General features: G+C 41.3%; 1 protein-coding gene across 4 annotated transcripts; it reads right to left on the bottom strand.

Annotated features, from left to right (window-relative positions):
• Window positions 1-1,583: 1,583 nt before the first annotated feature.
• Window positions 1,584-12,768, bottom strand: stard3 (StAR-related lipid transfer (START) domain containing 3). Of its 4 annotated transcripts, XM_034592208.1 has the most exons (16): window positions 12,601-12,746; window positions 9,123-9,361; window positions 8,963-9,040; window positions 8,575-8,652; window positions 8,417-8,470; window positions 7,984-8,101; window positions 7,773-7,874; window positions 7,605-7,660; window positions 7,426-7,518; window positions 6,299-6,361; window positions 4,140-4,235; window positions 3,967-4,046; window positions 3,791-3,895; window positions 3,566-3,659; window positions 3,200-3,228; window positions 1,584-1,721 (listed from the first exon to the last, which is right to left on the bottom strand). In XM_034592208.1, the coding sequence occupies exons 2-16, from the start codon at window positions 9,333-9,335 to the stop codon at window positions 1,715-1,717; spliced, it is 1,266 nt and encodes a 421-aa protein (XP_034448099.1). In that variant the 5' UTR covers window positions 9,336-9,361; window positions 12,601-12,746; the 3' UTR covers window positions 1,584-1,714. The 4 variants fall into 4 exon arrangements, with proteins under 4 accessions (XP_034448099.1, XP_034448096.1, XP_034448098.1 ...); XM_034592205.1 differs by having other exon boundaries at window positions 1,584-3,228; window positions 12,601-12,768; XM_034592207.1 differs by having other exon boundaries at window positions 1,584-3,228; window positions 12,580-12,648.
• Between the last annotated feature and the right edge of the window lie 2,020 nt (window positions 12,769-14,788).

The raw sequence follows: 14,788 nt of genomic DNA, 5'->3' as shown, positions 1-14,788 counted from the left end.
GCGAACATTGGGACCAGATGTGAAGGGTTGTTGTGGCCATTTTGCAAAGGTAATTCACGCATGTGACATAGGCTCAAGTCACACGGTCCAATTGTTTATGACACAAACAACCCGGGGCCCAGTGCTGGGAAATGTGGGTGGAGATATCACAGCAGTTTCTACTTGTTAAAAAAGGACTCATGACACTATGACCTTCTCACAATGTGTGTGTGTGTGTGTGTGTGTGTGTGTGTGTGGTAGTTGAAACTAGAATTACGGCTTTGTGGTTGTGGGCTACCGCCAACCAGTCAAGCTGCAGAAACTATGGTTGATCTCTGCTTCTGTTCCTGAGTCATAATGTTGAACAATGGCCAGGAAAGAGTCTCTGTGGAACATTTTGCCACAGTGAAGTTGACCTTTGACCCACTAAATACATGTCATCATTTAACTATAACAAATATGGTAAACATACTTAGCATATGTTGCTTGACCTTTCAAGCAACATATTTCTTTTTGAGTCAAAGTGGATGTTTGTTTGGTTTAAATTTCCTGTCATATTGCGTTTAAAAGACGAACAGACAACCTGTAAACATAACTAGTAGGACAGAGCTCATACCTCCACCTCCTCTTCACAAATTTAATGGAAATTTATTTGGTCATACTTGTTTTCATTATAATTATAGTTTCACCAGTTTATGGTTGAACTGTAAAAGATCAAGCTTCAATTACATTTGTGTGTATAAGGGTTTGATGAGGACATCTTAGGAATCTCGCTAGCATGGAGGTGTATCACTCTGTATCATCTGTACATTACCGATCTGATGTTTGTAGCATTTACAGCAGAAAATCAATGCAGCGAGATGTTTTTTAATGATCCACAGGTTATATGTGTAAGTTAAAGGAGGCAGAACTTAATCATGACTTCGTGTATTTTATTAAACATCAGACACTGGTTAAGACTCAATAAAAACTGTTGGACTGTCGGTTTAAATTAACATGTTGGATGAATGATCTATGATAAATTACATTCAAAAACTATTAAAAAGAAAGACACAAACTTGAGTAATGTAAGCATGTTTCATGTGAATATGGCATACATCGACATGACAGAGTAAAGCAAAAGAAAAAGCGTGAAGGACGTGAGGGGAGAGTGATAAAAAGGCACCAGAACGCTGATATCGTTAAAGCATTTCATTTAACATTCCTTCCATGTGATAAATATCTAAAACTGAAAAATCTCAATTACCACACGCTTTGGACAAGGACTCGTTTCAGATGGTGGACACAGCTTCCGAGTCAGAAGGTGACCGTGTTGTGCTCACCACGGTTCGTTAACACCCATAAAATATGCTCCTTCAAAGGAAGTTTCCTGCCTGCTCTGCTCACTCTGGTTCAACTCCGCAGTGATTTGGACCTATGACCAGGTTTTCTGAAATTATAAAAAGATTTTCTGAGGTCCATCATAACACTGAGATACAGATGTTTGAAGCAAAACTAACACGCAATAATCATAATGTAAGAAGTGATAGAAAAACTGTGCCTGAGGGGAGACCAGTACTAATGTCAGCACATTCAGAACTTTTGATGACATAAATGAACTCAGCTTTTTTTTTTACCACAAGGCCACTTGAGGTTAATGGGACAAAAGTACAGCTTGAGAGCGTGTACAGCATCACGATGTGTGAGCACCATCATCTAGTATTAATCGAGCTTGATAATGCATTTGCATCACATACTAACAGCCTCCTGGTTTGACTTCAAATGACAAAGTGCATCACAAAAGCAGTATTGAGAAACCCTCAGTAATAGCTGATTAGATTTAAGTTGATTAGATAACAAGTCTTTGCACTTGAAGAAAGGTAGCTGTCAAACTAAAGCTGCTTTCAGACATGGGCTGGACCTCTGACATTTTCCAGAAATCTTCTGGAGGGGCTGCATGTGAGAAGGCGACTGTCTGAGCCAGTTGTGGCAGACATTTCTACAACTTTTCCTAAAAGCCACAAAGCAAAATGTCAGAGCGAGCCCGTGTGACAATGCATGTCGAGCGATAGGGCGTGTTGAAGACGTTTTTAACACGCCACGAATGCAAAACTGAAATAAAGAAAAGACAAATAACCCAAATATCTCAGCATGAAAAAGAGGTGCCATTCACAGAGGACGCCGACAAAAATGTAACAAACAAGATTTGAGAGCTGTTAAGTGATTTGGTGTCAATGTGCTGTAAACAAAAACACGTAATTTCCACAGCGGAATATACACATCACGTCCTGCCAGCTGCATTCTCTACCCAGGCGCCCCCCCCCCCCCTCGCCTGAACGCTCCAGAGTTTTCTGGTTTTGAGAAAGTGCCTGACAGTCTCCTGCTGCATTCTTCATATGTAAAAGGCAAACTCTGGAAAACGTCCCAACTCAAATTTCATATCTGAAAACGGCCTTAGAGGCTTTCGCTGGGTGGGTAAGTGGCGTCTTCTTCTAGTGGTGCTCTCTTAAACATATATCACAGTGTTTCTTCAAATGACACGTTTCTTGAAGGTGTGACTGAAGTGTGTGTTCGTTTTAGGACTGGCGCACCAGAGAAACATTTATAACATTGCAGTGAAAACACACAAAAAAAAAAGCAGCAAATCAATGGCTAACAGTGTGCGCAGTAAGATAAGGCTCAGTCACGCCATTGCATCAGTTTCATTTTGAAACACGTCAGACGGTGAGAATCACACCCATCTCCATCCAGGTCTTCTTGTGTGAGTGATGCTTTCAGAAAACGGCTCTCCTCGTACAGCGAGGGGCCAAATAACATCAGGTCTTCTCAAAAATATGTACGTGATCACACTAGAAAAAACAACAACATTGTTGAGCTTCGATAAAGAAGAACATCGTCTTTGAAAACCAAATTACTCCTCTTCTCATGTGACTGAAATGTGGTGAATGCGTGGTCACATGTCTCACATCTCCTATGCTTCCAGCTGCAGTCTTTCCAGTTACTATGGCACATCCCTTCAGCTCAAATGCGTCACAAGAGCACCGCTATGCCCATTGTACGTGTTCCGCTGATTTTAATATACGTATACAAAAGCCCAGTAGTGATACCTCCCAACCAGCTGTGGCACAGTCCGGTGTCTCTCCTGTTTTAAGTGTGGTGGTGGGAGCGGAGAGAGGGCCGCAGGTCAGCGATACGTTGGCGTAAATGGGACATGAATTCAAACATGGTGGCGGCCAAACTCTGGTGGATGAGGTAGCGGGGCAGACGACCCTGAGGAGACAAAACAAGCCCGAAAAAGTAAGTTTCAATTGTTCTCCCCACTCACATTACATTCATGAATGCATTTGGTATATTTCTCATATCTTAAATCTTTCTTTGGCTTCTCGTTTTGTGGAATTTATGTACTTGTGTTACTACATGTTCTGTTAATCTAGTTTAAGCAGCTATATGATTAAGTTGTTTTTCTGCATCCACTATTTGCAGCTTCAGCAACCCATTTTCTTAAAACAGACAAACCCAATTTTACTTCTCTTTAATCAGACGGACGACTTGCTCTCGACATAAACATGAAGAAATGCTACAGTTTTTGCAGGGTGCACATTTTCACCTTCAAGTCCGTGTTGAGGACCCAGATGAAGGTGCAGACTGACGGGTTACTGCTGGATTTGAGGACCACAAATCCTCCAGGACCGTTCTCCCCCCTGAGGCCAGCAATAAGAGGACAAGAGATGTTAAAGAAAAATAACCAAACGCAACTGGAGTTTTATTAAATTGATTACATTCTGATCTACTGAATCGATGACAAGTTGCCTGGACAGAGGCATGTTCTGACCTGACGTAGCGACCACATGGGGGCTTGGCGTCGTGGTCAGTTGCCATACCCGCAGACAGGTAGCAGTCTCGTTTGCGTTCCACCCGTCGAACGTTAACAAAGTCCCTAAACGAAGAAGAATCAGTCAGTGGACACAAGGGACGTATTGTATCCGGCTGTATGCTGAGCTGACATACCTGGCAGACACAACTCCCCCCGCTGCTCCAGCAGAGACGTCATATGATATAAGTGTGTTGTCGTCAACCCTCTGGAGGATCTGAGGAGAAGGAAGGAAGCAGTGTTAAAAATGATGATGAAAAATACTCAAATAGACACAAATAGACACAAAGACGATTTAAAAACAGGTCACCTGGCAGGCGGAAACTGTTTTGTTCCACTGGACCATCTTCTCTGGCTGCAGAATCACCTCCTGATACACCAGCTCAGCAGGACACTGCATGAAAGCCTGAACAATGACAACAAAACAGATCAAAAGACAGCATGTCAACATCAATAAGGAAATGTTGGTCACGCTTTAAAAAAAAGAAAAGAAAACACAGTGGAAATCATGTGATAAAAACTACAAGTGATAACATCAATCTTGATATTTGGTTGGATGTCCTCCAGCCCAGTTTTCAATATTTCTGTCAGAACTCAAATAAATCCAGCCACTGACGCTGGTTTTCTGGCACAGTCTCCTCTTTGTTGATCCCCAGAGGATGAGGTTATCACTATGGATTTCTAAAATCTAATTTTAGCCTGTGAAGGCCATTTTTAAACCACATCTCATGTGTGTTCATAATCATTATCCTGGTGGAAAATCATATTGTCCCAAGACAAACTGCACTTGTGGACAACTGTTTGGTGAGATGAACTCAGGGACAGAGAAACAGAAAACCACCGGAGCCCATTCCAAACAGAATGTATGCGTGTTGCAGAACGTCTAAAGCAGCCACACTGCCCGCGTGAGCCACGCATGCTTTTCTAGAGAGTCTGAGTCCTGGCCATTTTCTCCGTATGTGGTTCACAGCAAAATACAAAGTAAAAAAAATATCTATCTCATAGCCTATCAGTTGAATATATCACATAAATATAAACATACAAAATAGATTACAAAAATATATATTATAGTATAAATAAATATATTCAAAATCAATATTTCCAAAAGTTCCTGTTCCAAAGTGAGAGCAATCTAGCGTTTCTGTTGACTGAATCCATTTATTTGTTATAAAAAGGTTTTTAGTATGAAATAATTGCAGGACTGGAAGATCCACGGCTTCGTGGTGTTCAGTCGTGGTATTTAGTTGGGAACATAAGCTACTTTAATTCGAGGAAATAAAAAAAGTCACAACAGGAACCTCATTTAACAGCTCCACAGCAGACACGCTCCCTGTGAACTACAGGGGCACGCGAGACGCAGCAGATCAGCGACGCAGCCGTCACGTGCTGTACACACACACACTCAGTGTGGCCGAGGCATTAGAGTCGAACATTCTTGACCTTAAATACTGCAACTTCAAGCGTCATATCATTGCTCTTGCAATAATGAATGTGGCTTTATTATAGGTTAGTCAGTTGAGTGACCCCGTTGCCACTCAAAATAAATCCCCACGGTTGCTGATTGATTGTTTAGATGCGTGCAAAAATTACGAAATGTCCGGTTTCCAAAACAAAGGCGATTTATTACCTACAATCGACAGGGTTTCCACAAAAAAAAGTTTCTCTGTCAAAAGTCTATTTTCCAAAAACCTAGACAAAAGAACATTCATTTCACAGCCATTACCACACGCATCTAAACAAACAATCAATCAGCAACCATGGTGGCTTATTTTTATTGGCAACGGGGGCACTACAGTAAGTCAAAAACTAGTAAGTAACTACTAACTACTCTAGTATCTGTTGCAGATATGTTTTTGAATAACCAAAAGAGATTTTCTGATTTTCTTTTTCTGAGAACTTATTTTCTGGAGGGGCTGTATCTGAGAACGCACTTGTTTGAGTCATTTGCTCCAGACATTTTCCTGAACTTTTCCTGCCAGCCACCAGCCCGCGCTTGTTGATGATATTTCTCTGAATGAAATTATACGTGTCCAGTGTCAAACCGGAGCACTGACTTCAAACAGCCTTTAGTTATGGAGCATCATGTAACATTGTGAATTCCTCTATGAGAAATCACACATGCTAAATGAACTCCTTTGTAACGGGTTCCTCTGGTAAAATCTGATTTAACACCCATTTGTCTTGATCACTCCACCACGGTGCCCTCTAGAGGTTGGCCATGCACATGCATGTCCATGCCTGCACAGTGTACATTATTTAGTTCTGAGTGTTTTCGAGGAATGTGACAGCCTGATCCGCTCATTAATGTGGCAGTAGTAAAACAGAAAAAACGTTATGGAGGCACAACGTATATTTATGGCATGTCTTAACAGGATGAATATGCACAGCTCTGTGGGTCCCCTCTGACTGCTGGAGTTGAGGTTCTCATGGGACAAAGTTTCACAATGAAGACACAAAGAACTGCCGTACCTTGAGAATGAAAGTCTTTCCATGGAAGGGAATCTCCAGGGTGTAGACAGAGTCTCCCATGTCCTGACACGAGGAAAGACAGTTAGTGTCATAAGGCTTTTGCTTTCGTTTCAAGGAGAATGAAGTTAAAGGACAACTCACTCCCTCAAAATACAGAACTATATCTTTGGTGAGGACTTAAAAATCACGGGTTTGGCATTCTTTTGATTAGCACATTTAGAGGAACAACATTTCTGTGGTGAACAATGTTTTACAGTAAATTTGGGAATAGATCTGGTTGCTAACAACTGCATATTTCTGGCAGAAAGTTCTAGTTTTGGATTTGTCCATTTTTCACTCTTATTGCTTCTCCTGAAACAAGCTACAGAACAGGATGTGAAAAAAAAACATTAATGTTGGATACTGGTTGATTCTAGATATTTGAGGTCAATACAGATTGAATACAGATTATTGAGAATTTAAAATCGAATAATATTTTCAACATAAATCTTAATTTGGATCCTGTAGATTTGTTATTTTAAGAACCATTACAAAGATGCATAATAATCTGGAGAATTCACAGTAGTGAAAGCTTTCTGGTTGTCAAACTATATCAAACCAAGTCATTTTTAAAATTCTCAGACTTTCCCCTTCCATGGTGATGTCGATAAATATTAATGTTACTATGCTCTGTTGTCCATATCCCCTTGACTATTGGTGGCTTCTGCTCAATATTCTATCACTGTTCCTTTCACGCTACAGGATTAAAAAATAATACTGGAGACTCCTTACCAGTCAGTAAAATTAAGATTACGTCTTAATCTGTTCAAACCAGCCATAAATCAGAAATTCCCCCACAACTGTCTGTCTGCCCAATTATCCTCGAGTGTGAAGCCAGCATAAGAGATAAGAAATTGGACTTTACACCTCACAGCCCCTGGTATTAAAACCATATGTTAATGCTAGGTGTAAAAGAATGCGATTGGATCAGACCGTATTTGGGGGTTGTTCAATCCTGCATTATGGTTGGATCTTGATCAGCTCATCAATGTAAAGACTGGCAGATGGCATGTCATTATTCATAGGAGGAGAGAAGACGAGTATCTTTTGGATAAATCAAATATGACGAAGCAAATTTAAACACACACATTGTTTTTTTCAAATTTCCAGCCATCCTCCTGGGCTAGGATCTGTTCGACCACCGACAAGGCCTCACGACCCTGTCTGACGTACTCCTTCTCCTGCAAGGTGAAGAAAGAGAGAATGACCGTCATCATCAGGTAAAGAAAAGCGAGAGTATAAAAAGTTCTCACACTGACACAAGTACCTGAGTGGTGACAGCTCTACGCCCAAGACCCTCCTCATCCAGATCCTCTTCAGAGCCTGCAGACACGAGTTCAGGGTCACAACTCAAAACAGGAAACATACAAGCTGGAATAAAGCAGACTGTTCTTGAGGCTGATGTAAGAATAACTCATATACAAGCTCAAGTCACCTGCGACGGATTCAGGTGGGGAGTAGAACTGTCCGTCTGAAACGGCACGGGGGTAGATCATGGGAGCCCGTTCACAGGCCGCGTTCACCGCTGCTAGGTAGGCTGAGGTTTAAAAAAAAAAAAGAAGAATAAGAGTGAAAACAGTTAAATAGGAGAAATAGATTTTTTTCGTTGAGTCGTGTTCGAACTTGTCCGGCGTCTTGGCTCCCACCTCTTTCGTCGTCTGCCTCCTGCGTGAGCACTTTGAAGTCAAGAAACCAGGTCTCCAGCCAGGCCACCACAAAAGAGGTGATGGGCAAAACGTAGCCAAAGGCATTCTGGGACAGCAGCTGTGTAGAGACAGAAACTATGTCATCCCGAGGCTGCACAGCATTAGAAAGGACAAGAAGTGCTATGATGACTTCCATAGCGGAACAGGGAGTTGCTTCTTTGTGTTAGTTTACTTGCAAATAAATAGTACATAGAGCTATAAAACTATATTTCACAGAAAAGATGGAACATAATGGAACAACAGTTATCCCAAGATCATGAGAGAAAACATTACTGGCATAAAGCAGAAGTGAAAACGTTGAAGTTGTCATTGCACCACACACCCACACCCACACCCACACCCACACACACACACGTAAAAGTGTCACACTCACATTAGATACGATGACCTTTACGACGAGGAAGACGGTGGTCACTAAAGTGGTAATCTGTGGAGGAAGAAAGAGATGAATGTGAAGTGTGATTCATGTCGAGCGGTGAGAAAATGGGATTTTACAGTATTTCTTCTCTGTGCGTGACTAAGCTCACTTACCGCAATTACCCACCAGTGCTTTAACCGAAATGCAGCGTAACCCACTTGTAGACACAGGAAACGAAAGATGGCGAGAAGCTGAGACAAGCAGGAAGAAGAGGAAAAGATAAAAAGGCTCAATCACATGTTGCAGAAATGTTGACTTTATCAACATTTTCTCCTCTTGTGTGTGTGAATGCAGACATGTGACCAAGCTTGTCATCTCATGCAGATACTAACGCCTCGGGCTACATGATAATATAAGCATCTGTTCGCTACAACTGGTCATTCAGGGGTGACAGCTTTGAGAACCTGATCAGCTCTACACACAAATGAGTATCAATAACAATGCCAGTATTGTAAACTGAAGTCCAGTTATGTGTACACAGATGTGCACTGGCCCACTTACAAAGATGTCGAAGAAGGAAGACCGGAAGTTATAGCGGATAACTTCATTTCCTAAACTGGTCCAGATGTTGTTGGTGATCTGCAGAAGAATAGAGGGAGGAGAATCCAAATCAGAGTCAAACCGAGTCTTAACCATGGTGGCCACCAAAGTCAGGGCTTACGTTCAACTCAATAATCCAGAGAAGCGATATGAAGAGCAGGTCGAACGTCACAAAGAGACAGAAGGTGCGGCGGACGTCAGAGATGACCTTGCGCTCAGCAGGTGGTACAAACAGGTACGGGGACGGGATGGACATGGATGTAGAGTAGGAGGCGTTCAGGGAGGCGATGGCTGGGAGACTGGCCCCGAGCTCCCCGTACTCGCCACCCGGCATTCCTGCGGTGAGACAGGAAACTCCCCCTGCAACGAGCGACAGATAAAATCGGTGGGCTGTGTTGGATATATTTAGCAACACTGTCCTTCTGTACAAACCAAAAATTAGGAGAACATGTAAAAACGTGGCTAAAAAACACCTTAAATCATAATAAACCCACTGAAAGTTGAAAGGAACTCCCTCCCTTCCAGTGTGCTGTGCTACAGTGGAGCCTGAACAATAGAAAACATATCATAGGTTTCTTGACTGATAACATTTATGTTCTGAATATTAAGGCATATTTTCTGATCATCAAAACATTTTCTAGATAAAAAATAAGAGCCAAAAAGATGGACTGAAGCTCAGATATTAGGACAATTAAACTATTCCGTGATTATGCAATAATGCATCACTGTCTTTCCGTTTATTTTGATGAACTTGCACTACTCACACGCTTCTGCTTCTGCTTCTCCCTGTGTGTGTGTGTGTGTGTGTGTGTGTGTGTGTGTGTGTGTGTGTGTGTGTTTTCCAAAGTTAGAAACAGATAAGAGCAGCGAACACTTCTCTCGCTGCAGTCTCATGACATCCACACCTCACCACAGGCCATTTCACCAGGCTTAATATCCAGAAATACCCACAATTCTTCTTTTTTTAACATTTTGATAATAATTCTGTAAAACACGTTTTCCAGAATTCTTCTTTTTTTAACATTTTGAATTCTGTAAAACACGTTTTCCATTTTTTTACCACAACATCACTTTTGATTTGCAACATTACTTTAGATCTTCCCTCCTCAATCCATTTATTTCTAAAGACCCATCGTGCCTGATCACACTTTGTTCTCTGTGCAATGCTACCATTTTTTACTTTATCCAGATATTCTATGCTTTTATTGATTCACTGATATCTTCTTATTTATGTCAGAGTTTTCATTCAGGGTTTCTGCAGGTTTAAACAAGTAGAACTTAAGACTTTTTAGTGAATAAAATCCAAGACCTACATCAAGTATGAAAAATATGAAGGAATATCAAGATGTTACAAACTACGCCACCAAAACATTTCTCTTAAAGAAGTGTTTAACGAACATTAACATAATTAAGACCTGCCTATTAGTTTTTTTAAAGTAGCACATAATAATTTGACATAATTAGGACTTTTTAAGGCTTAAAGATCAGATGATGATATTTTAAACTTGCAGAAACCCTGTCATTTGATCACCCTACCATTTTTATTTTATTCAAATCAATCGGATGGATGGGATCAATATCAAGTTAAGAAAAAATTGAATGAGATTAATATCTCTTGTACGTTTGGAGGTCTTCTGCACAATTTAGGTTACCAACTACCAGTAGATGTTAGCAGGTGTTAGGGACATAACTTCAGTTGTGCACCTTAGCGTTCTTAAAGGGATAGTTCACTGAAAAATGAGAATTCACTCATCTACTCACCACGATGCCGATGGAGGGGTGAAGTGTTTGACACAAAACACTTCTGGAGTCTCAGGGATAAACTTTGTTAGAGCAGGATCCAATACAATTGAAGTCAATGGTGTCCTCTTCTTCAGACGTAATACAACAACAGAAAAAACATAACATGCCTCCATACTGCTCGTGTGGTGTCAAAACAAGGCCATTTACACTGTGTTTTTAGCCTAAAAGTCAACCGGAAGTGGCTAAGGTAGCGGACTTAGCTACACGATGGTGTGTCCAGGTCCATGAATGCACCTGTAGGAAGATATCATTTAGGCTAAAAACTTGGGATAAATGACCTTGTTTCGAGTCAAATATAAATGTCGGGGCTTGCGGACACATGTATGACACCACAGGAGCAGTATTGAGGCATGTTATGTTTTTTCTGTTGTCTTATTACGTCTGAAGTCTAGGTCACCATTGACTTCAATTGTATTGAATTCGGCTGCTGCAAAGTTTACTTCTGAGACTCCAGAAGTGTTTTGTGGACTCAAACACTTCACCCCTCCATCGGCATAGTGGGGAGTAGATAATGAATGAACTTTCAGTTGTCAGTGAACTATCCCTTCAAGTGTTTTGGCCTTGTAATCAATGATACAGGCTGAACTTGAGGGTAAGCTGAGTCTGAAGGTAAATCTGACTGGCTACTGGCTTGTCTGGCAGCACTATGAAAGCCATGTGGCTCAGTAGATCAGACATCATTGCCTCTATGACTTTTTAAACTAAACGCTGTCCCATTTTAGAACATAGGACAAGATGGAGAATATCCCTTGCACGTTTTTACGGCGCTCATTAACAGAAACAACAGAAACACAGCAGCAGCTTCACTCATTATGTCCAAGAAAAGTGACAAGCGGCAGAAACTTTTCAAGTTAAATCAAATGAACCTTGCACCCTAACAGATCACAAGCGATACTTCTACTTGATTATACAGAATATCTCGTATCCTCTGAGCAAATAAATACATAGCAAATACACATCTGTGGCTGTCAAGGGGTTCGACCTACGGTGCAGGACTGGATCTAACTAGAAACACTGTTTTCTTTCAGCCTGATAGAACTCTTCAGTATATTTCAGTTGAAGGATACTTGCTCCATAACATCAGATTCCTGGCACAATAACAAGCCTGACTGTTGTTGACCCAGTGAATCCAGACCAGTCGCTGTGTTTCTTCACAATAAACTTAATGGCATATGGCATCATGGTTCATCTCCAGGTTATTTATTTACCTCGCAAATAAAACTACCCCCCCCCCCCCCCCCCCGTGTGACATTGTAGAAACGTTTATAATTCATGTTAAAAACAGAAGAATCAAATATTGGTAAATGTAGTTTCAGACCCCCCCCCCCCCCCCCCCCCCCCAACTACACTCTTCTCCCTTCACTTCGTCTGGTAAACAAACTAAGTGACGCTGCTCGCCTCTCAGCTAACGGGCTAATTCACGTCGGCTAATGGAGACACACACGGAAGACAAACAGGAAATATTCACCGAAGTCGCTGCCACACTCTTGTTTTTATCTCCTGTCAACAGACGCGGACGAGACGAAAGCAGCAAACGAAGAACTGACAGGGCCAGGGTAGCTAGCTGCCTCGGTTAGCTTCCACCGGCTAACTCATCTTCCCTTTCTGTGCAAGTTAGTTTCACTCGCTAACTGTGAGGCTGCCCCGTGAAAACAAGGGAACACGGACAGTATTTTAGAAACTGACATCTGCTGGTCACGCTAGAAAATGACGGCGAGAAGCAGGACGTGTAGTTAACTTCACTCCGCGTTACAGAATATCTAATAAAAAGCTACATTTCAGACATTAAAACTCACACGAGTTACCGGATCATCATCCTCGCTCAGCAAGTCTTCCGGGTCTGCGCTGTCAAAGACGAAGAATCTCAACAAGATGAATCACTGCCGCTCTTCAACAGGGCGAAAACGACATCACCTCGCTCCCAGTGGCCCCAGTGGGTACCTACATCCCCTTTCGTGTTCATGTAAGTGTGGGTTAGGTGGAGGACGGAGAAAGAAAAGCGAAAACAGAGGAGGGAATCAGTCACCATTTTAAAAAATGCATGGGGTAGGATGCCAACTATAACAATTAAACCAAGAACAAAACCATTCTTCTAAAATGAGTAAAATAGTGAGTAAAATAAGGGCCAGGATAAATACAATTAAAAAACTTGTTATAGTAAAAGGTTAGAAATGTTTTACTTAGGTGACGTTTTATTTATTCAAAATATGTCTTACAGAGAGATTCCAAAGAGGATAAGGAGTCCACCAGACGGATCTCATTAGGGAGACTGTTCCAATGAGTCGGGGTCCTAAAGGAAAAGGGTCTCGGTCCTCAGCTGTGGAATGAGGCCTTCACTGAGGACCTCAGGTTACAAACTAATCTGAAATTCATTAGGTGCAAGTTTAGAGCGGTCAACCATAAAATCTTAAAATCAATTCTAAACTTAACTGGGAACTGATGAAGAGAAGCTGACATCTTTGTAATATGCTCTTTAAGTGGTTTTGGTGAGTCAGTCTGGCTGCTGATGAAAATAAATTAAAAAATCCGATTATACAATTCATTGCTGGAAAGTTTTGCAATAAATATTTACAAAGAAAAGCAGAAACATTATTGTGATGGGTTTATTTTGATGACATTTTCCCTATATGCTGTCTGATGTATCTCATGCACATAAAGCGTACAAACCATGACGGCCTATAAAATAATCTTCAGCTCTCGAGACCATTGAACAAGACAAGAGCACAGGACCCCGTTCATACCTTAAGGATTCATTCTGGTTCCACATGTGTAATTGTTCTGAGATACTGAAACCTTGAAACAGAAAAGTTGAACACATTCACACTTTATTATACAGGATGCAACTCTTAGCTGATCTCCAGATAGGAGCCACACTGATGCCTATATAACTATTGTCTCATGAATCTTATTTTCCCTTCTGTCCCCCCTTGTTTTCATTTCCTCATATGTCTTCTCTTCTGTCTGACAATCCCCTCATTCACTGTGCTGTCCTAACACATTCCAGACAGATTTTGGTTCCTGGGTGTCTGATGGTGCAATGACAACAGTGCGGCCGAGGAGTTGATCCTCTTCCCGTTCGTCTGCTTTTTTCCGTCACATTTTTCAGGACCTTTCGGGACACGTCTTGTGTGTAGTGAAGCAGCAGACACGACCTGTTGAAGAAAAACTCTTTCAATCAGATACAACGGGTTAGAGTCACACAGCCACGCTGCTGAAACATTAGCAGGGTTTCATTTAAGTAACTCTGCTTTGCAAAGTTTGTTACAATTCAAAATCAATTCATAAAAGCACATCCAGGGGACTTGTTTAAGGGGCATAAATCAATAAACAATAAATATGAGAAAAATGTCAATAAAAAGAAATCATGGTAAAGAAAAGGAAGTCACACAATTTCTTATAGCTGTGTTTGACAAGGCCCAACAGTCTCCTTACGAAAACACATTTAAATTCCCTAGATTCAGATTTTTATTTGTATCTGCACCAAATTTAGCACACATATTAATATCAGTCCCCTGAATGTGCTTGCTTTTTCTCATCAAGATTCATTGATTACTCTCTGAGAAATTGTTTAAAATGTTAAAAAGACCCTTTATATCTATAAAGATAGATTTCATGGAGAATCTTTGTGTAGTTAGCTAACAAACAAATGCGGATGATCAATTATTAAATTATTAAATTATTGGCGTCCATGACAGCCCATCCTAAATTGTAATTGCACCATCAGCACAGCAGATGGTGGATTTGTCTCTTTTATCACCAACACAACACAATGCAACCTCAGTATGGATGATACTAGTGCAGCTCTCCCAGGTGCAGCTCCCTGTTCATACCAACAGAGCCTATTGTGTGATGGCATGTTACATAACTGGATCCGAGGAGGAGAGGAGCGAGGAGTCGAGGGAGGTGCTGAGGGACGTGCCCATCTCCCCTCCCTCATTCGTGCCCCTCAACAGAATTATCAGGACACCTGCTACAACGGCACAA

This window comes from Hippoglossus hippoglossus, chromosome 8 (genome assembly GCF_009819705.1).
Source record: "Hippoglossus hippoglossus isolate fHipHip1 chromosome 8, fHipHip1.pri, whole genome shotgun sequence".
Classification (NCBI taxonomy): Eukaryota; Metazoa; Chordata; class Actinopteri; order Pleuronectiformes; family Pleuronectidae; genus Hippoglossus; species Hippoglossus hippoglossus.
This window is presented reverse-complemented; position numbering and strand designations above follow the sequence as displayed.